At 40.5% G+C, this 27,709-nt stretch overlaps 4 protein-coding genes across 6 annotated transcripts; 3 read left to right on the forward strand and 1 right to left on the reverse strand.

The window, feature by feature from the left end:
- Window positions 1-171: 171 nt before the first annotated feature.
- DENR (density regulated re-initiation and release factor) lies at window positions 172-5,875 on the reverse strand. The gene is made up of 8 exons (XM_088532543.1): window positions 5,758-5,875; window positions 5,046-5,160; window positions 4,085-4,104; window positions 3,720-3,804; window positions 2,938-3,021; window positions 1,461-1,577; window positions 931-1,070; window positions 172-461 (listed from the first exon to the last, which is right to left on the reverse strand). Exons 2-8 carry the CDS (start codon window positions 5,149-5,151, stop codon window positions 417-419), a joined length of 597 nt encoding a protein of 198 aa, XP_088388669.1. The 5' UTR covers window positions 5,152-5,160; window positions 5,758-5,875; the 3' UTR covers window positions 172-416.
- A 121-nt stretch (window positions 5,876-5,996) lies between these two features.
- On the forward strand, window positions 5,997-9,316 carry GPN3 (GPN-loop GTPase 3). Its single transcript, XM_088532544.1, has 8 exons — window positions 5,997-6,080; window positions 6,155-6,263; window positions 6,726-6,893; window positions 7,346-7,470; window positions 7,721-7,836; window positions 8,023-8,119; window positions 8,507-8,635; window positions 9,083-9,316. Exons 1-8 carry the CDS (start codon window positions 6,033-6,035, stop codon window positions 9,143-9,145), a joined length of 855 nt encoding a protein of 284 aa, XP_088388670.1. The 5' UTR covers window positions 5,997-6,032; the 3' UTR covers window positions 9,146-9,316.
- A 1,287-nt stretch (window positions 9,317-10,603) lies between these two features.
- ARPC3 (actin related protein 2/3 complex subunit 3) lies at window positions 10,604-15,201 on the forward strand. Its single transcript, XM_088532545.1, has 7 exons — window positions 10,604-10,722; window positions 11,905-12,004; window positions 13,085-13,161; window positions 13,442-13,510; window positions 13,798-13,924; window positions 14,409-14,503; window positions 14,749-15,201. The coding sequence occupies exons 1-7, from the start codon at window positions 10,717-10,719 to the stop codon at window positions 14,809-14,811; spliced, it is 537 nt and encodes a 178-aa protein (XP_088388671.1). The 5' UTR covers window positions 10,604-10,716; the 3' UTR covers window positions 14,812-15,201.
- A 1,324-nt stretch (window positions 15,202-16,525) lies between these two features.
- Window positions 16,526-23,793, forward strand: ANAPC7 (anaphase promoting complex subunit 7). Of its 3 annotated transcripts, XM_010214007.2 has the most exons (11): window positions 16,526-16,632; window positions 17,171-17,357; window positions 17,706-17,825; window positions 18,768-18,879; window positions 19,125-19,278; window positions 19,382-19,524; window positions 20,301-20,418; window positions 20,791-20,987; window positions 21,590-21,814; window positions 22,247-22,397; window positions 23,228-23,793. In XM_010214007.2, the coding sequence occupies exons 1-11, from the start codon at window positions 16,532-16,534 to the stop codon at window positions 23,415-23,417; spliced, it is 1,698 nt and encodes a 565-aa protein (XP_010212309.2). In that variant the 5' UTR covers window positions 16,526-16,531; the 3' UTR covers window positions 23,418-23,793. The 3 variants fall into 3 exon arrangements, with proteins under 3 accessions (XP_010212309.2, XP_088388673.1, XP_088388672.1); XM_088532547.1 differs by lacking the exon at window positions 23,228-23,793 and having other exon boundaries at window positions 22,231-22,361; XM_088532546.1 differs by lacking the exon at window positions 16,526-16,632 and having other exon boundaries at window positions 17,224-17,259.
- The last annotated feature ends 3,916 nt before the right edge of the window (window positions 23,794-27,709 follow it).

Here is a 27,709-nt window from a genome sequence, read left to right on the forward strand (position 1 = left end):
CGAGCCGCCCCAGGAGCCCAGCACGACAATCTGCCCGGCTGATTAATAATAATTAATGATAATCAACCTGTTCGGCACTTTAAATGGCAGACCCACAGATAATTTAATTACTCCACTTATTATTTTCCTTTAAGACTGTTAAAGTGGCTCTATAGAAAGCAGAAACTGTACTCAGTGAGGAACAGTGATTTTATTTAAATCTACTTCATGCATAAGCATGATAAAAACCCAATTTAACTTTGGCAAATATCACAAAAAAAAAGAAACAAGAAAAAAAAACAAGCAGCCTATACAGAATGGTGAAAATGCCAAGAAGATGGGTTCTCCACAGTTTCACTGAGGGTTAAATGGATTTAGAAGCCTCGCTTTGGCTACATCGTTTATAACCATAGTTAAATTAACGTAGTCTTTCATGATCACTTCTTGACTTCTCCAAGATCTTCAATGCTATCATCATCAACCTGAAAAAAAAAAAAAAAGGAAGTGGAATGCAGGGAAGAGAAGTATACAGCCCCATCCAAGATTCCCTTTAAAAATTCTATGCAAGTGACATGTGCCTTCAGGCACACTGGCTTTCGAAGTATTTTAAAAGAGATCTTGAAACAAAATGACACTAAACATTCCTTAGGTATTCACTGCAAAGAAACATTCAGGAAAAATCCACAGACACTCGACACACCTTTCCCCCTGCAGGATCCAAAGCACCAGGCACTACATGATTACCTAGTTAATGTTCCTTGGACAACGAAAACAATATTTGACTTCAAGATGAATCACTTCTTAGCTTAATCATACACAGGCAGGGGTTAAACTACTGCTCTTTAATTTTTGCACAAAGTGTGCTGTGAAATATCAAAACACTTGTAAAAATCACTGGAAAAAAACAGGCTTTCATGGTAAACTAGAAACTTCACATAAACAGTTTATTACCTCAGGCCACTTCTCCTGGATTACCTCGATAATATCATCTGTAAAATCCCCCTGAATAATGATTTCATCTTCTCCTGTTACTGAGGCACCGCAGGAAAATTTCTGAGCAAAGAACCTTTGTGCTTCCTTAAGATCAATTTCTGTTGACAGGAAAGTTACTATGTTAAATATGGTCATTGTCATACACAGATCTTTTCAAATTTAAAGTCAGAATTTAAATCTTGTTTTCACTATTAAGGGACTAGTGGCAGATTATAGTTAAGGCCATATTACAATGTCCAATTCAAGTAGAAATAAAGCCTGTTATACAGAACAATTCACTCTAGAAACATGGCAAACTTCTTAAATATATCCTGAAGGTTTGTGCTATACACAATGACCAGAAAAAAAAAAAAGGCAGGGCTAATTTAAAACAAACTTCAGACTTGAGTTTCTTAACATTAAACAAGCTAAGGCTCCGGTTGATATGGTGAGGCTAAGGGCAAGCACATCTAAAACCTACAACAAACACTTCACAAAAGTCAACTCACCAAATGTTGCCAGGCCACATACTCTTGTGACATATTTTTTCTTTGCTCTAGGAATTTTTGCTATTGTGACTTTCTGTGGTACAGTCTTCTTTTTCTGTTTTATCTGACCTCTTCCACCTTTAAAATAGAGTAGATGATTGGTTAAATGTCACACTTGAAGGAAAAAGTCTAAAACGTCAAATTTCATCACTATAAACAAAGGAACTTTTCTCTCTGTACACAAATACATATTTTACACATTAAGCATCTCCAACTTGGATTATTTTAGAAAGGTCCCATGGCATCAAAGCACAAAATTACAAGAAATAGCAATAAATGCATATCAAATTTGCATTAAAATATAGCATTCACAGCAGGAGTCTGTTACAGCTACGAAAAGGGGACTTTCCCATGCTTTAATTACTGACCACTGCATTTGATCAACACTTAACCCCTTTCAGGACCTGCTCTCTAGTCAAGACCAAACAGCTACTTTTATGTTTTTCACAAGCTACGTGTTGTGAGGGTTTGTGCCTCAGACAAACTGCTCATGGACATTTATTGATGCCAGAAGGAATTGCTTACTCAAGCTGCTGAGTTAAACAGCAGACTAAGCACTAGGTATCTGCATACATCCTAGCACTAAACACAAATGTGTGTTAGCAGAAAAACACCGTGCCTCTAAAATGGAGGCCTGTTACGGATGCTGACTGCCCTCCTTCAGCATCTTCTGATAGTACCCTCTTATTTACTATTTGTTTCTAGGTCAACCTGAGAGAACATTACTCGGACTAGTAAATGCCTGGCATGTGTAAGACATACAGATGTGTATATAGCTCACTAGGATTCTTTAATTCAGAGTAAGATCTTGGCTAACTGCATACGCTCAACAAGCTACTCCAGGGTAACCAAAGCCTTCTCACTATGAAAATCTTCAAGTCCATGAGAAACAAACAAAACGCTTCTTACTAAATCTACCAGCTTTCTAACATGCAGCACTCAGTTCCACATTACTAAAAAATCGTATCTGGTAATTTAAGACGTAAATTTATGCCTTAGCATTTCTTCATTAAATTTCTTCAGATATGCCCGCTTTTCTCACACCTCCCCTTATAATTAATCTTGTATCATAACACTTAAACAGGACAAAACAGTATTTGGGGAGGCATGCTGCTGACTTCAGGTTCAGAAAAATGAATAATTGCTTCCTGAGCAGTGACAAGATCAGACAGATACACAGATCAGGTCATCTTTCACTTACTATTACCTTTTTTTTTTTTTTTTAATCGGCATATTTAATTGTCCTGTCACTGTACAAACTCTGCTACTAATGGGAAGAAACATTTCTATATTCATTTTCTTTCATGCAAAGTCATCTTAGGTAGTTTAAAGTTCATCAAGGCGAAGGAAACTGTGCCACAGTCCAGGTGGCTGTTTAGAAAAAGATGCCCCAAACGGCTCATAAATCAATGCCACTAATCAACTATGTAGACCTTGCCTCTCTTTTGTTTCTTCTTCTCCTCTTCTTCTCCTGCAGTTCCTTGGCCTTCTCCAACCCCAGCTTCCTGTTTAGGTGAATTTTCTGAAATAGAGAAAGAATAGGGAGAGGAAAGGAAAGAAATTAGTGGTCAAACTGCCACACTCTTAACACAAACAACTTAGTAATTTAGCAAAGCTAAAATAGAGCAAAATACAGTACTTCCTATTTCAGTAAGTGTAGCTTGTCTAATAGCTGTTACAGGTACAAAGTAACACAGCAGTTGGTCCAAGTTAAACTTCTGACATTCAGAAATGCCTTTGCTCAAGCATATGGTTATGATTTCAGAAAAGATTCTTCACATAATTTATACAAACGGTCAGATTTCATTTAATTCCACTTAATACCATATGCAAATTCATATGCAAATCAACATACATCATCATCAATGACCTTTTCTTCAGCAATTCAAAATAGACATAGAAGTTTGGATAAACTAATTGCATTAGTTGATGCAAAACAAGTGCATGAATGACTGGCTGCAGTAGGAAATGTCTCTACCTCTTAAGAAAGAGCAAGCATTTTTTTCTGCAATCACATATTATTTGTCCAGTGTTTTCTGACAACATGAAACTTATTTTTTACAGCAACCAAAGCATGCTAGACTCTTAAAAGACTGATTTAACTTTCAGAATTAAAACAGCTGCAAGAGGGAATAGCTGAGAAGTAGAAAAGGACAAACATTTATGAATAAATCTAAGAACACATATCTTCTCATTCAGAAAAGAGAGAAAGACTCTCACCTACTGTAAGTTTTGCAAACTCATCTGGAAAATTCTTTTCTAGCCATTGTCTGCATTTAGTCACATCAGGCATATATTCGCAGTACTAGAGAAGAAAGACCAAGCAAATCCTGTTAGCCAAATAACTACAAAAAAGCACAAACAAACACAGGGCATTTGCTATTCAGCCCAGACATTTCTCTTTAAGATAATTAAAGACCAACACAGTTCTATCACATAAGAAGTTTCATGACATGTTAAGGAAAATAATGGCTGAAGCAGAGAACTGTTGCAATTAAAGAAAAGCCAGCAAAGATCAGAAATAATCATCATAATCAGGAATCACAGGTCAGAAAAACAGAAAATGACTCAGATAAAGAACTCACCTCTGTTGGCAATGAACAGACTGGAGAAAGATGGAGAAAAAAACAGGTTACTAAAGGATGTTCTTCAGTTAGAAGTAGCATTAAATTCAAAATTATATTTTAAAGTTTTGGGACAGAGTATGTCAATCTCTGGTTATAACCATGCTAACTCAAAAAATGATTTGCTTTTGAAACTGTGACTTTCAATTTTCTCTCATTATTCATTTGCTCAGACACTGTGCATTAGGCTAAAATTCTCACTGTGAGAGCAATCAAATCCATGAAGGAAGCAAAGGCAACACTTTAGCATAAGATACAGAAAGAATCACCAGTTCTACTTGAAACACCTAGGGTGGCTTTCCTTTTCATGAGAGCAGACAATGCCCAGAAGATGAAATCAGCTTTAGAACACACCAAAAAACAACTGTGCAGACTTTCATACAAAATAGGGATTCTTTCCTAGACCCCTGCAACTGTATTCAGGCCCACAGCATAACAACACAGTGATCTAAAACATAACTTTCCATATTTACTTTCTTACAATTCAGCCATATTACTACAAATGGAACAACAGGCAAATTAGAATTCTAAACAAAATACAATCAATTAATTCTGATTTCACTTCTTATTACCACACTGATCTTCAAAGGTGTTTTTTTGTGTTAAAGATTTTATTAGCTTTTTGCAGGAACAGATCACTGCAACAGTTCATAATCTGGGTACTGCTCCTGTCAATGCAACCGTTCATGTGAAGACTTTAGTACCTCCATGTTTCAGAAGGGGCGCCCACCCGCTCCACCATAAAAGCTTTACAGGGAATACAAAACCTATTCTAGAAAAGAAATCAGAAAGGGCAAGCTGATCACTGCTTATCTCCTGAATAAAAGCTGACCAGCATCAGATCTCTGATTTTCTCACATTTTCTGCAAGGCTGCCTTTACAAATAGCACATCGTAAGAACCACAGATCCTGCAGCACTTGCCTCCACAGTAGAGGACCCGAAGGGGATAGTCAGCATCTGACCTGGCACCGCTCCTCACATCTCCTTTGCAGTCGAGGACCACGGGCTCAGCTACATCTGTAGCCATCTCACAAGCCTGCAGGACACAGAAAGAAACGATCAGGGCTTACATCAAAAAAGAAGAAAGAAAAGGTGCACGGGGGTCAGAAGCACGCAGCATAGCAAGTAAGAGTGATCAGACAACACTAAATGGGGCTGCAAGGCACACGAGGGATCCCCTGGAACACGAGGGCAGGCTCCTTTGGAAGACTCGGAGGCAGGCGGTTGTAGGAGCTGTGTGTGGACAGGGCGCAGAGCTGAGAGGAGACGACGGGGCGCCAGAAGCGATGGGGTTGGTACTAGGGGGATCACAAGGAGAGGCTGGAGGGATCATTGCTAGCAGCGGGAAGCGTGCCGGGACCGCGGGAGATGGCAAGCGACGGAGGACGGCGCAGCGGGGCTGAGGACTAAGAGCGAGCGGGGGTCCCGGGTCGCCAGAAACGATGAGGCCGCAGGGAGGGACATGGCGGGGGCGGACACCACAGCGCGGGCCGGGAGGGGGCTCCGGGAGGAAGATGCCGTGAGCCGGGGGGAGGGAGGTGCCGCGGCAGGGGGGCGAGGGGACGGTCCCCCGCGGCGAGGCCCGGCGAGGCGAGGGAAGCACAGGGGGACGCGGGTGGCGCCGCGGCGTTACCCGGGCGGCCCCTGAGGCCGCGGCGGCAGCGGCTCCTCCTCCCGCGGCGGCTCCCGCACGTCGCGCGCGGCACGGGCGCCCTGCCCCGCGCCGCCGCCGTCTCGCGAGAGCGGCGCCGCGGCGGCTTTTGAGCCTTCGGGTGTCCCGTAGCCGCGGGGAAGAGCGTGCGTTGGCACAGACTATTGGCTGCGGGAGCACATGACGCGGAGCGCTACAGGGTGGCGGAGGGGACAAAGCGGCGCCGCTTCGCCGAGGCGCGGAGCGGGGAGGTCGCCATGCCCCGCTACGCGCAGCTGGTGATGGGCCCGGCGGGCAGCGGGAAGGTGAGGCGGGAGCGGGAACGGGAGCGGGAAAGGAAGGGCTGGGCGGCCGCTCACCCCGCGCTCGTGCCTTGCAGAGCACGTACTGCGCCACCATGGTGCAGCACTGCGAGGCGCTGGGCCGCGCCGTGCAGGTGGTGAACCTGGACCCGGCCGCCGAGCTCTTCAGCTACCCCGTGATGGCAGGTGAGCCGGGACGGGCAGGGCCGGGCCCCAGCTCGGGGGGAGCCCTGCGGGGCGGGACGCCAGGCCCGCGGGGAGCTCTGATCCGAGCCGGCAGGCGGGACGTGCCCCGCGCTAAATGCGAGCGCTGGCATTCTGCATGTACTTACGGTAGCTTATGCGTGTGTGTATATGTATATCACGTATATGCGTGGATGTGCGTGGCTGGGCAGCACAGGTAGGGAACAGGGTGTGCTGTCACTGCAGTTTAAGATGCTCTTTCCTACCTTGGTATGGCGTGAAGACCCTCGGCACGGGAAAACAGCGAGATTTCTGGGGGGGAAATGGCATCTGAGCTGTCAGGTCTCCTCCTTTCCGTACGTGGGGTTCACACGAGAGTCCTGTAAGGTTTGAGCATGTAACAGTCACCGGCCTCTGTGCAGCACCGTAAACAATGTACTAGAAACGTTGTGTGTCTCATTTCAGACATCCGCGAGCTAATAGAAGTGGATGATGTTATGGAAGATGATTCCTTAAGGTTTGGTCCCAATGGCGGCTTGGTGTTCTGTATGGAATACTTTGCCAATAATTTTAACTGGCTAGAGGAGAGCCTTGGTCATGTGGAGGATGACTATATATTGTTTGATTGCCCAGGTAAACAAACATAATTAATTTACTCAGCATATTCAAATGTTTTCTTTTATATGTGGTATAAAATTATATTTTTGCTGGTCACAATCACTTGGGCATTTTTTGTGTTGTAAACAGCTGTTGCAGCCACTTCCAGATGTTTCATTAAGGAACTTGATCCTGATTAATCTGGGTGGCTGCACAGCTTTGACAGCTGTGGGAATGCTACAGCAACTACAAGTGCTAATTGGCGGTCAGCAAAGGAAAAGAAAAACCTTTTTCTTCCATCCCTCCAGGATATATTTATCCAAATCAGTCAGAATTGTCTGAAAAGAAAGATCCTGCTTTTTGTAATACATTTTATTAATTTTAAGAGTAATGCCCTTATTTGTATAATCAGTAACTGTGAACCAGACTATGCTTCATTATGTGGTGGCTTTACATTGCTATATAGTAATATTCCAAGTGTGTCCTAGGTCAGATCGAACTCTACACGCATTTACCAGTGATGAAACAGCTGGTGGAGCAGCTTCAGCAGTGGGAATTCCGTGTCTGCGGAGTTTTTCTTGTTGATTCTCAGTTTATGGTGGAATCTTTTAAGGTATCCATTTGAAATATATTTTAAAAGTTCATATTAGTAGAGAAAAATAAATCCAAGTAATACAGGGAACTGTTTTTTATTATTATTTTGTTTTTAGTGTGAAAAATGTTAATTGGGATTGGGGAAGTGAGGGGTTCTGATTGCAATTGTCACCTACCTAGTGAGCAGTTAGGGAGAAGAATGAGCTACGGCTCTTGCATGTTGGTGTTGTCTTTGTACTTAAATGTGTCATTTTTTATATTCCTTTAAGTTTATCTCTGGAGTTCTGGCAGCACTCAGTGCAATGATATCCTTAGAGATTCCACAGATCAACATCATGACCAAAATGGATTTGCTGAGCAAGAAAGCTAAGAAGGAAATTGAGAAGTAAGTTCCCCAAATACTTCACTCAAAAATTCAGCCTTCACTCAAAATTCAATCTAATGTTTTCCACAATTACTTTCTACTCTTTTGGAATAGGAAGAGATGTTGTCGATTTATATTTAACAGTGACTTACTTGTTCTTTAGTGAGGATTTTTTTTATGTTAATGATGACTTTTTTGTCCTCCCAGGTACTTAGATCCAGATATGTATTCCATGATTGAGGATTCAACAAATATATTAAAAAGCAAAATGTTTAAGAAACTGACTAAATCCATATGTGGTTTGGTAGGTGTATTGCTTTTTGTTCTAACTGGTACTCTTAAATTTAATACTGTATTAATAAACCATACTATATGGCCACTGACTTCTGTGATGTTACAGATATTACATCTATTACAATTTTTTTTCCTCTAAAACTACATATTTACAGGACACAGTTGCTAAAAGATCAGCAACTTTGAAAAACATGTTTGTCTAATGTGTAGGACTTGGGATTGATGGGCAGGTGTTCTAACTGGGGGAATGGCTCTGGTTTGCAGCGTGCTTTTAAGAGGTATGTTGGGAGTCCAGGCAGGGAAGATTTGATTTAGAGAAGTGGCTTAGAGTGGTATGAGTGTAAAACAACTAACTTGCTGCACTTTCTAACCAACATCTTCTAAATATTTTCTCTAGATTGATGACTATGGTATGGTTCGATTTTTACCATTTGATCGCTCTGATGAGGAAAGTATGAACATAGTTCTGCAGCATATAGACTTTACCATTCAGTATGGAGAAGATCTTGAGTTTAAAGAGCCAAAGGTAAGGCCCATTTGATGATAGGTTGAAAAACTTAAAAAGATCATATAAGCTATAGAGTAGGAATCAGTTATGTCATGTATGACACAAGACTGGTGTTTTAAAATCAGTTATGAGCCCCTTCTAATTTTATTATTCAGATTATAAATCCTAAGGGACAAATTCAGTGCTTCTATTCCATTTCTTTCAATTACGCTTTGTACTTGTGCAATGTGCAATATACAAAATACCTGAATCTAGATTTTGACCCATACAACTTGGATAGCTTGGATACCTCTAGAAACAAATTGTTTTCCAGAAAGTTTTCCTACTGATTTTGGGGAATCATAGCAGACATTTTTCTTTTTTCTTTTTCTTTTTTCCCTAAACAATTAAAATTTCAGAGAGCAGACAAATTATTACAGCTACTGGGGGAAGAGTCAAGTTTTACTTTTGTTTTCTGTCTGGCAGGAATATGAAGAAGATAAATCTGCTCTTGTGGATGAGTATTTTCAAGATCATGTGGATGAGTAGATGCATATCTTCAAACCTATATTTTCCTCAAACAAAGGAAGTATCTTGGTTGTAAAATATGTCAAGTATCATATTTGTACAGTTTGTTTTTGTCTCTAAATTAATTAAAATTTCTATTGAAAAGTGATCCTGTATGACCTTATAATTATTTCAATAAATAATTTCATTCTTTTATGGCTCTGTGGTATAAAATACGTATGCTGCTATACCGAAGTCCCCAACATATAGCTGTTTCATTTAAACATAGGTATATTTTGAAAAAATCAATTGTTGGCAGAAGAGCAAGCCTCAGCCAAATACAAATAATTTACAAAAAATATTTATCTCCAGCCCTGGGTAGTTTGTTCCACTATCAGATGAGTGAAAATTCTGCTTTGAAGCGTGAAGAATGTATTTATTTCATTAACTGAAGCTTCGTGAGGGAAGGATGAGAACTGGCAGTTTCAAAAGGAAAACTGTTCAGTAGGTGGACCTTCTTGAAGAAGATAACTGTTTCATGTTCACTGTGGTGAGATAAGTAGCTGCTTTTCTGCCCTGAATAGAGAATTCACACTCCTGCTATGGACAGTGTGCGTGACCTGTATAGTAGAACATGCACAGGTTTCAAACACAAGCAATATTAAAGCACTTCATTCTTGAAGAACATATGCACAGAAGTAACTAGGTGCAAGTAAAAACAATCTTCAGAGGTGGCATCGGTCTGTGCCACCCGATCAAATGCAAGGTTACCTCATTCCTGCTGTGCGTACCTGCCTCATTGCTATTTGTGTGCTCCGTTGTGCCAGCTTTATGGGTTCCACATCTCCCCATTTTTTCTCCCTGACACAAGCAGTGATGTTATACTTTGTCATTTGCCTGGGAACAAATTAAGGGTGCTGGGTCAAAGGGAATGACAGGATTATAACAGAGGAGCGGATAGCTCAGCAAGGCTCCAAGAAGAGTATATTCCTTCAAATCCCTGGCCCAACATGGCTCCACTTGTGTTCTTCCTTATCCCCAGTGCAACAGTGGGTGCTCAGACCCCCCTGGCTAGCTACACTTTGCAGGTCAGGTCCCAGCATGGGATATGCAGCAGTGCTGCACATCTAGCATGCAATGCAAAACTGGCTGCAAGCCAAGGGCCCGATCTGGTGTGCCTGCTGGTGCATGACGATTTGGTGTGCTTTGTGAGCTTTTGTCAAGCTCTGATCTTTGCAGAGGTGGAGGGGAAATTGGCCTTTGTCACTGAGGAAGTATCTCAGAGCTGCTTGAAAGAGGCACCATTGCACAGAGGGCTTTACATGAACTGATGCAAAGGGAGAGGGAAAGGGGGAACATGATTCCAGAGGGAAAAGGCAAACGAACGCCAGAGCCGTGTGGGGTTTCAGAGCATTCCCCTGCCCGGCTGTGTTTCTGCAGGCAGCTGCACGCTCTGGGCGGTGCAAGCGCCTGGCCTCTCCTCCCGCTTCCCCTGCTCGCACCGCCTCCGCTGCCTCATTTCCTGCAGCGCAGGCGGAGGAGGAAGGTTTGCTGCGAGCTTGTCCCTGCTCCCCTCCTGCCCGGCCCTGCCCAGCTGCGCCCTGCCCGTCGAGATGCCGGTGAGGGGGCTCTGCCGCGCTCGCGCCCGCGCGCTCCGTGCGCTCTGCCTGCCCCAGCTGCTCGGAGAGAGGGCAGAGGGCCCGGGCGAGAGCGGGCAGGCCTGGCAGGGCGGGTGCCACCCGCTGCCGGCTGTCCCAGGGCTGCCACAGCAGGAAGTGGCTTTCACTGCTTGGGCCTGGCCTGAGCACTTGCGTGCGGGAGAGACAGGGTGGCAGCTGCAGGGATCCTGGCTAGCAAAGGGACTGCTGTTAATGGGAGGCTGCTGCGAGGCCGGTATCCTCCTCTTCCTCCCGGGAGGGATCCTGCCTGCCTCTTTAGGGTGCAGCTAGCTGTGTGTTTGCAGTTAGGAGAATGACAGTCCCCCCCGCCACAGCAACATTTCTGGGCACTCCTGGCTGGTTCCAGTGAGAAAGATGGCCTTAAAGATGCACTTTACTATGGGTTAGTTCATCTTCCTCATGTTGAAATAAATTGGTTTCCTGTCAAGTGCTGCTGCCGCCCCCCAGATGCGCTCGGAGGGCCCCTGCAAAATAACAGCTGTGAAGAGATGGAGGCTTTCTAGTGGCCTGGAACTGTGCAGTGCAAATATTTGGATGGTGCCTTCAGTTAAATTTGTCAAGCTTTAAAAATCTGTTTTCCACGAAGAACCTTATCATTCACACAAAGATATATATATATATATGTCACTGACAAATACTGGTTTTAAAGTACATGAGCTGGACTGTTTTGGAATTTTGTTGATAAGTGATCAGCCTGGATTTATTACTATCTACTACTATTATTCAGACATGGAATAAAATAGAATATTTTTTTAAAGCCCAAGTCACTTAAAAAACTAATTTTCCCTTGCACACTTAATGGAAAGCCTGCTAACTTAGACAGGAGAACAGTAAGCAAGTGCAAGTAGATCTACCACACCAGTTTCATTATATCTTCCACTCCTGCTACGATAAACAGTATCTGTGCTGATTCTTTTATGGTTTTTACCGGCATTTCATTGAGAGCTAGATCTAATATGAAATTAGCATCTGTTTGTGCAAAGTGAAATTGCTGGAAGCATCACTGACTGAACGCTGAGCCAGGGACATCCAGGAGACATTAAGACCTGTTTATGTTGCCACGAGGACAATGAAATACCTGTTTTCAATAACATTCATAACTAGTCTTCCTTCTGTCCACAGGCCTACCATTCAACTCTAATGGACTCTGACACCAAGTTAATTGGGAACATGGCATTGTTACCCATCAGAAGCCAGTTCAAAGGCCCAGCACCTCGGGAAAGTAAGTTTACAGTAATCTTTGAAAATTTGTTTTCATATTGCTCATAATCACATCAGTTTGTTCAAAGCCAGCTCTAGCACTGCTTCAGTATACTGGGCATTTCAGGTTTATGCTTTCTGTCAGTGGTGCCCAGTAAAATAATTACCATGCAGTAGTTATCTGAAAAAAACAAAAGCTTTGTTCCTTACTCCCCAATTCTCTTGCTGTAGAAGTTAAAAAAAAAAAAAAAAGCATTTTCATGCTTCCTCCTTGGGTTCTCTACAGTCAAGTTTCACTGTGGTTTTCAGTAAGCTTTGAGGTGAACTTGTAACTGGCGTGGACCGTCCGACGTAAGAGGAAGTAGTGGTTGACCTGAAGAGAAGCAGCACTGGGGCTGAAGCTTGAGAGTCCCTGCTGCGCTGCAGGATGGGGAGTTAAGACAGCACTTTAGAGCATGCAGCTTCAGAAACGGAAACTTAAATTCTGGCATCCTGAGTCACTGCAAGTTTTATGGGTAGCCTGAAACAGATTCCATTTCAGCACTTCAAATAGCGCTTCCCAGGCTTATCTCACACTAGTGTGGTGTTGCAGTTGGAAAAAGGAATCATCTCCGGATTTAGGCATTCTTGTGTTTCAGCAAAAGAAGGTGAAAGATCCAAGTGAGCTTCTGACTATATGCTCTTTCCCCCCGCCTTTTTTTTTTTTCCCAAAAAGGATAATGAAGATGGTTGGTTGTGGTGTTGTGCTTTCTCCAAAAATATCTGTCTGCCATCAGAAGACTTTCATGGCCATAAATTACTCAAATAGAAGGAAACGATGTGAAATTGATTATTTTTTGCCCTTTGTGAAGTGAGATAATGGGGGAAGAGGAGAGGAAGGGAATTAAAACTCTTGCTAAAAGAAGCTTAAATATTACGGTATGAATTTGCAAGTCTTTCACACTTTCACAATAGTTACAGCATAGTGGTGTTTTCTGCTGTTTGTAAATAGCAAGATAATTATCTTTGCAAGAATCATTTTTATGTAATTCAATGAAATAAAGCTATGACTGAATGTAGTATGCTGGCCCACTGTGTAAATCCCTATTTCTTTTTTTGCTAGCTAAGGACACAGACATTATAGATGAAGCCATCTACTACTTCAAAGCTAATGTTTTCTTCAAAAATTATGAAATTAAGGTAATTTTTTGAGATATTATACATTCAGAAAGTCTTTGGAGATCTGGTGCTGTGTATATAAATTTATTTGCAATACAGCAGTTGCACCAGATAATAAAAACAGCCCTTCCTCTCATTTATTTCTTAAATTTGGATAAATGTCTTGAATTGCTAATTCCTGTCTTGTGAGAAAACTGTAGGCTAAAAATGACTTACTCATTCCTGTTTTGTGTTTTTTATCAGTTCCAGTCTTCCTAACTCTTAGCAGTACTTGAGAACTGTGCTTGCTTTTATTTTGCAGAATGAGGCTGACAGGACATTGATCTACGTAACTCTCTACATTTCTGAGTGCTTGAAAAAGCTGCAAAAGGTAGGAGAGAGGAATTTGGGTGAAGGATGGAAACTGAATGTGCTCTGGAGACTGTATTTAGGAGAACATTTGATGTCATTCTCCTCCTAGTGGCACAAGTTGTACTGTTCACCTCAGTACCTCTTGTCAGATCCAGAGATATTCCGAAGCTGTGGAATGCCAAAAAAATGTTACATTGCTATCCTTGATGATATTTTTATGTTACAGATTGATTAAATATTTAACTAAAGTTAAATATTGCTTTTGCTCATATCTTTAATCATTTGCCCTTTTTTTTTCCCCCCCAGTGTAACTCCAAAGGGCAAGGAGAGAAAGAGATGTACACGCTAGGAATCACTAACTTCCCGATCCCTGGGGAGCCGGGCTTTCCACTTAATGCCATCTATGCCAAACCTGCCAACAAGCAGGAAGAAGGTAAGAATAAAAAGCACCTCTGAAGGCTTGTGTTGGCGTGATGTTTTGTAGCTATGACTAGAAGTGCACCTTATAGATCTGTAGCTCTGGCTCTGAGTGCACCATAACCTGAATTTTCTGACCTTGGGCTCAGTGACTCCTCTGAATCTGCAGCTCCAGTAGAACCAGGAAGGAGCAAATCTGCCTTTTACATCAACATTACTGCTAGCTAAACCCTGTAGCTGAGCCCAAGCGAACTGTTGTGTTGGCAGAACAGGAATCCCACAACAATGAGCAAAGGTTACTAAGAGAACAGTTTAGATGGTCAGCTTTACTGATACAAATACCGTAACAATCCCAAATACGGCTATAATTTGAATAAACATATACAGCCAGCCAGGGTCTGCAGATGTGCAAACATGCAGTGTCTGCTTTAGGCAGTTTTATCAAATGCTTCCCTGTTACCTCAGTTTACACACTATTCTTTGCTTGTGCTGTGTTTCAGAGGTGATGAGGGCCTATTTGCAGCAGCTGAGACAAGAAACTGGTCTTCGTCTTTGTGAAAAAGTATTTGATCCTCAAAGTGACAAGCCAAGTAAGGTAAGAGTTTAATGCGATATTCACAGAATTAATGAGAGATTTGGTTTTCCTTCCAGAAACATGTGGAGAGAAGTAAGATAAGAGTGAGGGATAAGATGTGGGTAATAATTAGAAAAATTATTTTGTAATACACTAAATTAGAAAATGCATTTTAGGTTTTTTAGAAAGCAAGGAGCTAATATGTGTGTCTGATTAAATTGTTTAGTCTTGTTGTGTGTCTTCTGATTTCATATTTGCTTTTTCAGTGGTGGATCTGCTTTGTGAAGAGACAGTTCATGAACAAGAGTCTGTCAGGACCTGGGCAGTGAAGGACCAAAGCAGCAACAGTATTAGGCATTTCCACAAGGTGTATAAAGTATTTTTGCCTTTATTTCAAATACATTTTGTACCATGCAACAATTAAGTGCTTATGAAGAAAAAATAAATCAGTCAATGAGGAAAAGAGGGAGATGGAAAAAAAAAATCACTTGAGTACTGTAAACAAGTATTATTAAGCTGGTGCTTAATAAATGATTCTAATATGCTGTTTCAGCTGCTTTATTGTCAGTGGCTACAGCTAGCATTTAAATAAGGGCTTCTGCCTAAAAAGAGGAGATGTGTACAGGGCTATGGAATTGCTCTACTGGCTAGAGTTTCGTTATCATGTGTCCCTAAAAAAGGTGCCTCTCATGCTTTGTTGTCAAGTGCAGTGATTTTTATCCCCCCCCCCAATAAACTTAGCTTGTAATTAGTGTGGTAATTGCTTCATGTCTTCAAAGAAATCCAAGTTCTGTCTTTGTGAAAACCCTTCATTACTGTGTAATAGAGAGTAATCAACAGGAAGGAAATCATTCATGTTGGAAACAAGGGATTAATACCAGGACTGTAGTCTGCAGCAGTCTGCAGTCCTTGATTTTTATACAGGTCTTCCTTTGCAGAACAGCACTGGATTGCAGGAAAAAAAAAAAAAAAAAAAAAAAAAACCTTCAAATAAACAGATTATGTCTACCTTAGTCCAAGCTGCCTTTGCAAAGGTAGGTTTAGTCAAATCCAACCATAGTATGATCCTGGCAAAAACTGAGTTTTTTTGGATCAACCAAACGATTTATTGAAAAAGTATGAATCTGAGCTCAGCATGCTCTCCTGGGCCATTCCTTTCCTTCCTGGTAACATCTACTTCATTCTCTCCCTGTGTTTTTTTTTTTTTTTTTTTTTTTTTTTTTGGTATTACTACCACCAAACCTCACATGGAGCAAGGCTTTTATGCCTGTCCCCTTTAAGAACTCTACTCTTCCTCACTAAGCTACTATAGCAGCACATTTTAGGAAAAACAAATACTTCCACTCGTTTCAATGGGAGTGGTAGTAACAGGGCTGTTATATTTTGCATTCTCTTTTTTGCAGTAAATAATAAAGGAGAGAAAAATAAATTAGCAATTTGGTTAAGTATGCAAAAAAAAAAAAAAGAAAAAAGTGACAGGACTGAAGTGATGCTGTGTGACAGTTCAACCCTATTACTGCAGTGAAGAGCCAGTTTTCCTTTTGGTTTACACTTAGTAGCTAATGAAGGCCCCAGTGAGGTCTCTCCTCTAATCGCAACCCCTAAGGAACCTGCCAGGACGCCCGGCCTGGACAGTTACACTGCACACTTCCCAAGATCTTTCTCCTTAGTTACCTATTTCTATAAGCAGGTTCTTCACGATCTCCGAGACCTCTGTCACGCTTAGCTGCCGCGGCCAGTTGGTTTAACAGGCTCAGGAGGAAGCGCTCTAGCCACAAGAGCTGCGCAGAGGCGGCAGGACAGTCCGCAAAGCGAGGCCAGACGGCGGATGCACCGCTCTAAAATGGCGCCGCCTCAGGCGGAGACGGCGAGATTGTCCCCTCCTGCGCACGCGCGGCGAGGGGTCCTGGCGCTGTGTCGGGCTGCCCCCCGCGCGCCTGTCGGGCAGTGGCGCGGGCGGCGGCGCGCGAGGACCCCTCGGTGGCGCCATTTTAGAGCGGCGACGCCGGTGCCGGTGCCGCTTCGTTGTCCTCCCGCCCCGCCGGCAGCATGAGCGTGGTGGAGCACGTGCGGGAGATGGCGGCCGCCGGCCTCCACTCCAACGTGCGGCTCCTCAGCGGGCTGCTCCTCACCATGAGCGGCAACAACCCGTGAGTGGCCCCTTGGCGGTGGGGGGCGGGCGGTTTCTGAGGTGCTTATTAAAGCCGTAGTGGAGATCTGAGAACTTAACTCACACTCCTGTAAGCGTGTTGGAGTTGTTACAGAAAGATGGTTTGTCAAATATAGGATGTGGATTGGGCTCAGGGTAGTTGTGCAAGGAACTGGGTTGCCTTGAAGTCTGAGTCTGTTCAAAGAAAATGTGCTTTAAAGGGCACTTGGTTGTGATGGGGAGGATGGAGGTCACTCTGTTATGGAAAGCAGTGGCCAGGCAGCTACATATCAGTTGTCATTGCTGATGATATGTCAAAAATGACAATTACCTTTGTACACTGTTATCAGAAAGTGGCAAGATGATCCCTTTGTGAGGAGATAATACAATTTATCCTAGGACCCTTCCGCTGCAGTAAAGCAGCAGCAACAGCTGGAAGCTGAAGCCAGATAAACCTGTGCTAGAAATACTTTGGAACTGTAAGTTTTTGTACTTATGCAGTTAGCTGATCCTAGCCTCTCTGTTTGCATTTCTTCTAGGGAATTGTTTTCACCATCTCAGAAATACCAACTCCTTGTATATCATGCTGATTCTCTCTTCCATGACAAAGAATATAGAAATGCTGTAAGTAAGTATACAATGGCCTTGCAGCAGAAAAAGGCGTTAAGTAAAACATCCAAAGTAAGACCTTCTACTGGGAACACTGCATCAACTCCCCAGAGCCAGGTATTTAAACGCTAACTAATGTGCTACATCAGGTGGTCAGGCACCCCTTCAAATTAATTTTGCTGACTTAGAATGGATAAGGCATGCATTAAAGAAGATGCTTGCTGATATTTTAAATATAAAATATACTGTTTTCTAGTGAAAAACTTAGTTTGATCTAATATACTAAACATGAGATTTTAGTACATGTAATTCATGTTTTTCATTTGTAGACAAAAGCAGTATGAACCAGCAGTAGGCTATACTGGTGACTTTATTGCAGTGTAAATGTGAATAAAGCTTTTCATTAACTTTTTTTTTTTTTAGATGACTAAAACAACATCATACTTAAATGTTTGTTTGTTTCAGTGTTTACCATCTGAAATTGAAGTGAAATATAAAATGGCCGAGTGTTACACAATGCTGAAGCAGGACAAAGATGCCATTGCTATCCTTGATGGGATTCCTTCCAGACAGAGGACCCCAAAGGTTGGTTCCGGTGGACTTTGGTCACCAATAGAGGATGAGCTAGTCTTGAATCTGTAGTCAAAAATGAAAATGTAGCCTGCAGGTATAATGGCATTGTGTTAGTTTTGGGTTAGTTAAATGTTGCTAAATTGTAGTTGGTATCAAAATGTTTGAATTGTGCATAGTTGCACCAGAGAATGCAGTGTGTAACAAATCGAGTGCTACTCCTCCTCATAGAGTTTGAACCATGTGAGATCCTTAAAAGGTTGAAGACTCTGGCACATAGAAGAAATGCTGATACTCTCAAATTCTTCAAATCCGTTTTACTAAAAGTTTAGGTAATGCTAAATACTGAGATCCCCTAGTGACCTGCAGGGACAGATAAGTTGACTCCTTGCTTGCTGACCTAGTTATGATACCAGGGCTTAAAGGTTTAATGCGTAAAGTCAATCAACTTCTTACCCATGCACACTAGTAAAAATACTGTAGCAAAAAAAAATCTAGTTGTGCTGTATAGAGCTCAAATCATTTCTGTTCTTTCATCATTATGATTTTATTCAGAAGCTAAACAGAAACTTTCTCTGCCTTCCTAAGCCATTTTTGTTGAAGACTTCCATGGATATGGAGAGAACGCTGAAAGATGTCATGTAATGGATATGCAGGTCCTTCTTGGCATCGTATATAAACGCCCATCTTACGACTTCATATATGCAAAACACTGAGATTGCAAGATGCACTGTACAAATACAAAAGAATGTAAATTTTGTCTTTGGACTCTGAAAGAAGAAAAATTTATTTTATAGTTTACAGTATGTTATAGTGATTTCAGAAGAACAGGTAATTTTATCATCTGCCCAGAGCAGGTGGGAGGGAGGCAGGCATGCTTGGAGACAAAGTTGTGACTTTTTTCTTAGTATTTCTCCTTCTCATAATTGACCCCACCAATGCTTCTGTTGCTTGTAGATCAATATGATGTTGGCAAACCTATACAAAAAAGCAGGTCAAGAACGCTCATCTGTTACTAGCTATAAAGAAGTACTGAGACAGTGCCCTTTAGCACTTGATGCCATACTAGGTAGGTATTTTGCACACATAAATATTTCAGTGTTTAATTGTTACAATTCAAATTATATCTGTGTGTTAAGTAACTCCCGTTTGCATTTTATGTGTAATGTCTACATTTTGCAAATCATAAAGAACACTGTAACAAACCACTTGTATATGCTTGTCATGGGATGGACTTTTCTGGTTTTGGTCTATTAACTTGTCTCCAAAGCAGCTTATGGTGACTGAAAGTGAGTACGGATTCTTTCCAAACAGGCCTGCTCTCGCTCTCGGTGAAAGGTGCTGAAGTGGCCTCCATGACAATGAATGTAATCCAGAGTATTCCTAACTTGGACTGGCTCTCGGTGTGGATCAAGGCATATGCTTTTGTACATACAGGAGATAACACCAGAGCAATCAATACCATTTGGTAAGAGCTCCAAGAACCTGATGTAATCCAATAATACATAATGCTTATATATAATTATATTAAAGATGGCACTTATTTAACAGACATTTCTTTTCTCTTGAAGCTCTTTAGAGAAAAAGTCGCTCCTGAGGGATAATGTGGATTTACTGGGGAGCTTAGCAGACCTGTACTTCAGGGCTGGAGATAATAAAAACTCAATTTTAAAATTTGAACAAGCACAAATGCTGGATCCTTATCTAATAAAAGGTGAGTAACTGTAAATCCTCAGAGAAATGTCACCCGGATTTTATTTAGCTAATGATCTTTTGGGTAACATTACAGCAGCAGATACATGCAGTTAAGCATTTAGTGCAATATTGAATATTGCTGTCCCTGTTTATCAATTCAGAATTACATTCAGAAGTTGTATATGTTAAACAACTGGCGGTGGTAAAGTAGATGTTTGTGTTGAAAGTAATTTAAAACTGTAATCGTCAGATAGCATAGTTATATATTGAGAATAATTTAGTACAAAAAGCATATGCTTTTTTTTTCTTCTGTTGTGAATTAACTTTTGCAATTTTTTAAGAGAATAAAACTTTAAAATGTTTTTATTTCCTCATACTGTTTGGTGGAATGAGGCCTATGATTGCACTGAGTTGTACCATAATTTCAGCAGTAGGACATCAGTACATCCCTCTGCTGCCATCAAAAGTGGCCCTGTTCTACATCGTCCCCTGCTCTTGGCACAAGTCAGGTTGCAGTGAACAGAATCAGGAAATATAAATTTGTTTAAAATCTTTTGTGAGGCTGTAGCATTTCATCACTTTGTGTTTCTGCACAGTAAATTTATCAGAGAGTGAGTCTTAATTCTAAAAAAAAAAAAAAAAAAAAAGACTTCAGAAAAGTTATAAAATATTGGCTTTCGTGCCTAAATTCCATTGGATCCTTGATCCAATGCCTTGATATAAGTATTTGTATGAAAATTTAAACTTTGTAATGAATAACTTGGATAACATTGATCTTCAAACATTTCATTTTAGGAATGGATGTATATGGTTATTTATTGGCACGTGAAGGTCGACTAGAGGACGTAGAGAACTTGGGCTGCCGTCTCTTCAACATTTCGGATCAGCATGCAGAACCCTGGGTGGTTTCTGGGTAATGTTTCTTGCCTTTCTTCCTTTTTTTGCCTCAGCTCTTGATTTGCTGCTTGAAGTGGATTACATATGATGTGGGGGATTCAGCTTTTGGTGTTCAGAAGGTGCTTTTCTACCCTGCGTGTTCCATTCTGGCGATTATTTAATTATAAATATCTGTTTTGGTTGCTTTCTATATATGCTTAAAGTTCTTGAAGTTATCAGATATGTGATATCAAACAGCTGTAACAATATCACATTGCTTTTTTTTGACTTTTAAAAAAGTAGTATTTTCTCCTGACTTTTTCACACACACACTGCCCCCTGCCAAACCATGAATGTATATAGGCACCACAGGCAATACTTGTTTACAATCAGTCTTGTCTTTTCATAGGTGTCATAGTTTCTACAGTAAACGATACTCCCGTGCCTTATATTTAGGAGCCAAAGCTATTCAACTTAATAGTAATAGTGTTCAAGCTCTGCTACTGAAAGGAGCTGCTCTTAGGAATATGGGTCGCGTCCAGGAAGCAATTATCCACTTTCGTGAAGCAATACGTCTTGCACCTTGCAGGCTGGATTGCTATGAAGGTAGGTGAAGTAAGAGCCATTCACGTGCAGTGTTGGTGTTGGTGCTAAGTTGGTGTCACTATTTTTATTGGCAGACGAGGGATTTGACCCTGTTAACTGTCTAGTAATTATTATTACCCTCAAACCTTTAAAGGTGTGGTAGAAGCAATCAGATGAGAAAATCTAGGGAATACATGTATTTATAAGTATGATTTTCAGTGAGTTTTTTTTTCTTTTTCTTTTTTTTTTTTTTGAACTGATTTAATCTGGGTGTAAACAAATTTAAGTGTTTTGAGTAGATCAATTTCAACTGATGACGTTAACTGGGAGTTGTACCCAGAGTTTCATTTTGTCATTCCGTCTCCTAAATAAAACAAGCTTAGATGACCAGCAGTTGAGAAGAAGGAAAAAATATTCATGTTTTCAGAGTGGTGGTTGTTTTGTTTTTTTCTTTTCATTTTTTTCTTTTTGTTAAGAGAAGATTTACATTACTATTATTAGCTCTGAGGGAAAAAAAAAAAAGTCGTGCAAGGTGAAATGGATGATACTGGTCCAAGTCTGCTGTTTTTAGACAGTATTATGCGTTACTTGTGGAATAATAAAACTGTCTATTCTATCATCAGGTCTCATCGAATGTTATCTAGCATCTAACAGTATCCGTGAAGCTATGGTTATGGCAAATAACGTGTACAAAACTCTGGGAGCAAATGCCCAGACACTCACACTGTTAGCAACAGTCTGTCTTGAAGACCCAGTCACGCAGGAAAAAGCAAAAACGTTGTTGGACAAAGCACTGACACAAAGACCTGATTACATTAAAGCAGTGGTAAAGAAAGCAGAACTTCTTAGTAAGTTTCTTTTTTTCCATGTACAATTTTTGAGGTCTACCATTCTATATGCAAGTGTTCTACCACCTTATCAGTGAGAAGAATGTTCCACTGATGTTAGAGCTCATAGATGTCAGTTCTATTCTGAAGGAAAAAGTACAGGAATTATTTCAGACTAACAACTGACATTTCAGCAGCACTTGAAACAATTGCAAACTAAATGCTTTGGCTGTAAAGAATTATATTTTCATGAGTTTAGCATAACAAAGAACAATCCTAAGAGTTAAGCTTACAAAAAGTAAATTACTACTATCTAGCTTACTGATAGTTCTGAGAGAAGAGATAGATGTCTGTTGTGGTTGCTTTTTGTTAATATTATTTGTGTTTTTTTTATTTTTTGGTAGGAGATCTATCTAAGCTCTTAACTAAAACTATAGTTCTGTATCTAAACAGGTAGAGAACAGAAGTATGAAGATGGAATCGCTTTGCTGAGGAACGCACTGGCTAATCAGAGTGACTGTGTCCTGCATCGAATCCTGGGGGACTTTCTTGTAGCCGTCAACGAGTATCAGGAAGCCATGGACCAGTACAGCATCGCCCTGAGGTAAACGTGAGACCGCGGAAATTCCCATTTCTTTCTGAGAAGCAGCAGTCACTTGCCCGAGTACAAGAACTGAGCTGCAAGTTGATAGGGATGCTCATCAGAGGCTCCATTTCCTTTGGAGCAAAAACATTTAAGTCACATTCTGTTAGTGAACTTTGATCCGAATGTTTTGAACTGAACTGCAAAATTTAAGGAGAAAAGTCAATATTGCAGTCTTATGCCTATGTTAATGCTAAGCACGTCACCAGGTATGCAATTTCTGGACTAACAGAACAATCAAGGCATGGATTTGTTTACAGTTACTAAATTACTACATAGTGTAAGTACCTTGGGCTCCACTCTTTTAGACTGGAAGATGCTGTATATACATGTACAATTAAGGAAGTTTAAGCAGAGTGATTCAATGAAACATCAGGAATCTAAATGTTATCATGAAATGTTACCCTAGATCTAGGGCATTATGCCCACAATATTCTATGTACATTAAATGGGAAAGCTATTTTTAGCTTGTTCATGTTATATTTGGTCATAGACGTTTGAATTGTAACCACTCTAGTTTACTATTAATAATTGGCATTGTCCGAAAGAGTTGGCTAACTTTTCTGGAAGAATTTAATGTTCAGTAGGTGCATTTTGGGGCATTCAAAATAATTTGCACAAAGACATAGTGTTTGGTGTTTTTATCAGCCTGAGGTGAAGTTGTATCGTTAATAAATTCTTAATCTTTAAACAGAAAGTGCAGCAAATAAAATGAGACTTTCTTGATGATGATTTTCCTTATATTGGTGTTAGGGTTTAGTGCAACACTCTTTTTTTCTTTCTCTCATCAGTTTGGATCCAAATGATCAGAAGTCTTTAGAAGGAATGCAGAAAATGGAAAAAGAGGAAAGTCCAACAGATGCAACCCAGGAAGAAGATGTGGATGATATGGAAGGGAGTGGAGAAGAGGGGGACTTGGAAGGCAGTGACAGTGAGGCAGCTCAGTGGGCCGATCAAGAACAGTGGTTTGGCATGCAGTAAAGGATTCTATTACTGATGCTTATTTTGGCACTTGAACATACAGTTAGGGCCATTCTTCTTTGAAGAACATCAAGTACAATTTTATAGTAACAAAAGACTTCTTTTTTTTTCTTCTCCTCCCCTTAATGGATATTGAGAACCCTTTAACAGGTCTGTTCATCTCAATGCCATGAAGATTCTTGATGCTTATTTATTAAGTGTATTAAACTATGTTAGACATTATTTGCAACATGTATTTAAAAATTGTACTAAAAGCATTAGCATCTAAAATGTTTAAAAAGCTTGTTGATGATGAACACGACAACTAAATTGTTTTGGGGACTAAATGTGCTTGATTAATGTGTAAATACAGTGGTTTGTATTCCTTTGTGAAAAAGGTCTTTCTCCATTTTTTGTTATGCTACTATTTGGGCTCACACACAAACTCCCCTTGAAGTCTGGAGGACTTGCTTGGGTGGGACTGGAAGCAGCACTGTCCTGCTGTGTACATTCAATTAATTTGTCTTTTATCTGGCTTTACGTGTTCTGGAAAGGAAAAGTTTTGTACCCTAGGTGTCCCTGACTCACAGGACACTTACGGAGCTGGCTGATGTCTCCGCTTACAGCGTTGTGCTAGTACTGGAGAGTTACAGTAACTTCCCCACTCCTTACTCAACTCTGTAATCACTTAAAGTCTCAACATGAACGTTTTATTTCCAAACGCAGTTTTGTTTTAATTCAGTATGTTACTAATGTCATTCAGCAAGGACTCAAAACACTACTCCTTCTCTATGGAGTGCTGACAGAATAGGAACTCCTCCCTTTTCACTTGCATTACCGTAGAAATATTAATGTTTTTTAAATATATGTAGTATTAGATTTGCTATGTTTATACACTTCATCTTTCTGTCCCATAACATTTGAATTCAGTTATTTTCCCTCACCTCTTGAAGAGCTGCATGCCTTCAGGTACAAATTCTCAGCATCATCTCTTTAAGTAACTTCAAGCTTGAAACTTCTCTGCAGAATACAGAAACTTTCAGTTCCGTTGGCCTCATTTATAGGAGGAGGAAATACTTCTTGCTCTTTTTTTCTTTTTATATCTGCTCTCCTTGGTTACCAAAACTTTGCCAGAACTTTTTACTTTTTAAATCTTTCTAAAGGTAATTAGATTCCTGTCGTCAGAGGTACACTGGAACAGATTTTAAGTCTAAATTATTTAAAGATCACCTGGGGGAAATATCATATGTTGTACAAAACATAACCCCTGGAAAACAGACTTCCTCTTGATTATAGTTGTATAATACACATAAGGGTAAAGTGTATCTACCTCTGTGCTACATACTGTATGCATTAGAAAAATGCATAATAAAAAGAACAGGAGTTGTGTTACAGTCTCTTGGAAACAGTCAAGGATATCACATCTTACACAGGAGACGACCACGCAGTGTATTTATTAACACCCCTGCAATGAAAGAAAACAACAACTGGGTGTCCATTCTCCTGGGGCCTCAAGTCTTTCCCTAATACCAGTTTGAATTGTGCTTATTTGAAGACTGTATGGAACAGAAAAGTACGTGTTATTAAAAGCACATTTTAGTGATTGAATGAGGATAAACTGTGACTAGTATTTCGTAAAATACACCAAATAGCTATATTTCAATTAGAGCAGACATTTTGATAATTGCATTGTGGTATATGAGAGGCCTTATGAAAAATTCAGTTGTTTATGCCATCGTTGTGTGACACCATAAGTAGATTTCCTCTCATTACATGCCTTTCATTACAGAAATAAGCATTACACACGTACAAGCAAATTTAAAATAGCCTTTTCTGTACTGTCTCCTTTTCTCCTCACATTCAGTTGTTCATCAAATAAAATTCTGCTTCTGAAAATTAGGTAGGTTCATTAGCTTCTTAGTTGCGTATTCCACATCTTTTCTGGAAATACGAATAGTTTTAATTTTACTAAAGAAGGGTGACGTTATTTAAGATTTGAGGAGAGAAGTGTATGAGATGTGACCTGCATCGTTAGCTGCTCAGCCATTGTCAATGATTCCTTTAAAGAGGTTGTTAATCAGAGCTGCCTTCACAGCTGGGACCCACCAGCTTCCGCACTTCTCTGAAGCAGTTTTTGTGTAGAACAGGAAACGTTCTATGAAACAGAAACAGGAGAACCACAGACTCACTAAACTGCTCTGCAGTCTGTCCGCAGATAATCTGATAACCCCTTGCTTAGAACAGAGGTGAAACTACTGCAAAGTGAGCGTGATGCAAAGAAAACAGCAGAGTGCTTCGATGTAGCTGTAGAAAACAAGTCCAGGTACACTTAATATCACTGTATTTTAACAGCCATCCTAAGTCATCCTTTATATTTCTTTTTCTTTTATTTCTTTTTTTCCTGAGAACTTGCTGCTTAATGGAAAAGTTTAGTCATCTTACAAATAATAGCTCTGTAAGCAACTGCTATGTTAGGGTTATATAGTTTGTGTGTTGTCTTTGCTAATAATTGTACTGTAAATGAATAAGGGAATTTAAGATGCCATATGTGGAATGCATTTGAGATTGTATAGAGAGATATATTTAGCATTGGCTTCAGAATTCCGAGGGGATTTTTTTTACCCATTAACGAGCATTCATTAGCAACCTATTTCTGGAACATGGTCTGGTTTTGCGGAGATCTTGTACTTACAAATTCTGTGCCTGGAATTCTAGTTTAGGAAATACAACACAGGTAGCCCCTGAGCAGCTGAGCTCACTCTGTCCCTTAATCCTGTGCTAGGAAGATCAGAAAGCCAAAGGCTGAAGCTGAGACCGTGTCAGATTCGTGATACAGACTCCCCGGAGTGAAGCAATCCTCGGGCGAGGCTGGAATGCTCCTGCCATCCACCGCGTTGGGCAGCACAAGGGGTAGCTTATCCGCCCTGTCATGTCTGAATGTGCCAGTCCCAGGGCTTGGGAAAGGATAGAGTTTCAGTGTTTGTTTGAGTTCGCCTGTCTCAGACTCTAAATCACAGATGTCATTAAGAGGTTTGAATTCTTTCCTACTTTAAGACTGGAAAAACTTGGAAGCAATGCAGAGGGACAGAATTTCTTCAAACTTAAGGCCCTTACAGAGACTTAATAAGATCTTAATTTACAAGAATGCAAAAGCAATATGATTTTGTGGCTCAGATGTGGCTAAGAATTATCTAAATAAAAAAAAAATAAGATATCTTGTTTAATAGTAAGCCATTTGTCCATGCTTTATTCTGTGAAATACTGGTAGCACCTAAAACACACTCACTATTTATAATTCTGATTCTAGATCTTGGGAACTTAAGAGTTATGAAACAGAGATAATAGAAGGCACTGAAAACTACTGGCCAATGTAAATGTTCTTCATCTAATTGATTATTTTTCCTTTTTTGCTACTGCTGATTATAGATGACTTTTTTTTTTCCTTTCTTTTTAATAAAGATCTTTCTCATTGACTCTTTTTTTTTTTTTTTTTGGTAGTGATTCTTGCAGCCGTACTTCTCAGGAGCTCGGCGATACTGAAACTGAGCCACAGAGGGCAAAATCAGTGAGTATTTCTTATTGGGTAATCCCTTATTTCCTTACTTAGGTCTGAATTGTAAGGGGATGGAAAAGCTGTGTCTGTCATTGTAATTTCAGGTTACGCAGTTATTTATACTTTTGCCAATTATCTCCTAAAGACAAATTAAATAGTTGCATTCTCTAAGGGTTTTAAACTTAGTGTCCTTAGGTGGCTTTGAACTTAGTGTAAACCTATCATTTCAAATTAAGTAGCTGTTAGCAGGGCTGACCATAACATATTCTAGATTATGTTATATCATTTTATGTGTTCATTAGATAAGTTGACACAATTTTAAGCAGTGCCTGGCTAGAGTCTGTTATATCATAGTCAATTTTGCTGCTGTTTCCTCATAGAAAGCATTCCATGCAGGCAGAAAGATTTATTCCCCTAACAGAAACCTTCCTGTACTACCTGTTTTGCCTGGGTAACAGTTTGAAAAATAATCCTGTGAACCAAATCCCGAACTTACCTGCCTCAAAATTACTCTCATTCCTCTCCCACCTTTTTTGTTTGTTTTAAATTGGTAAACCTCTTTGCCAGGGTATTTGTTAAGCTTTTACCTGTAGACTTTCCTGCCTTGCAAATGGTAAGAAATGGGTTTGTTTTGGCGGGGGGCAGATGGCTGGAAACTGTAAAGTTGTTGTTGAAATACTGTGTTGGAGCGGTGGCCTAAGGCAATAATTACCATGTTTGTGACTCAGTCCAGTAGCCACATGGTTGGCAGGAGCGGTAA

The sequence above is a fragment of the Tinamus guttatus genome, unplaced genomic scaffold (genome assembly GCF_059628265.1).
Source record: "Tinamus guttatus ecotype Peru unplaced genomic scaffold, ASM5962826v1 Tinamus_guttatus_pri_ptg000459l, whole genome shotgun sequence".
Classification (NCBI taxonomy): domain Eukaryota; kingdom Metazoa; phylum Chordata; class Aves; order Tinamiformes; family Tinamidae; genus Tinamus; species Tinamus guttatus.

Bases quoted from the DNA above. Each gene is read 5' to 3' on its own strand.
- DENR (XM_088532543.1), bottom strand. From the start codon at position 5,151: ATGGCTACAGATGTAGCTGAGCCCGTGGTCCTCGACTGCAAAGGAGAT. The intron at 4,105-5,045 runs GCAAGTGCTGCA...ATCTTTCTCCAG, and splicing joins TCGGGTCCTCTACTGTGGAG to TCTGTTCATTGCCAACAGAG. The intron at 3,022-3,719 runs GTGAGAGTCTTT...TCTCTATTTCAG, and splicing joins GTTTGCAAAACTTACAGTAG to AAAATTCACCTAAACAGGAA.
- GPN3 (XM_088532544.1), top strand. From the start codon at position 6,033: ATGCCCCGCTACGCGCAGCTGGTGATGGGCCCGGCGGGCAGCGGGAAG. The intron at 6,081-6,154 runs GTGAGGCGGGAG...CGTGCCTTGCAG, and splicing joins GCCCGGCGGGCAGCGGGAAG to AGCACGTACTGCGCCACCAT. The intron at 6,264-6,725 runs GTGAGCCGGGAC...GTCTCATTTCAG, and splicing joins CAGCTACCCCGTGATGGCAG to ACATCCGCGAGCTAATAGAA.
- ARPC3 (XM_088532545.1), top strand. The intron at 13,162-13,441 runs GTAATTTTTTGA...TTTATTTTGCAG, and splicing joins TCAAAAATTATGAAATTAAG to AATGAGGCTGACAGGACATT. The intron at 14,504-14,748 runs GTAAGAGTTTAA...TTGCTTTTTCAG, and splicing joins AAAGTGACAAGCCAAGTAAG to TGGTGGATCTGCTTTGTGAA.
- ANAPC7 (XM_010214007.2), top strand. From the start codon at position 16,532: ATGAGCGTGGTGGAGCACGTGCGGGAGATGGCGGCCGCCGGCCTCCAC. The intron at 17,358-17,705 runs GTATTTAAACGC...TGTTTGTTTCAG, and splicing joins CATCAACTCCCCAGAGCCAG to TGTTTACCATCTGAAATTGA. The intron at 21,815-22,246 runs GTAAGTTTCTTT...GTATCTAAACAG, and splicing joins AAAGAAAGCAGAACTTCTTA to GTAGAGAACAGAAGTATGAA.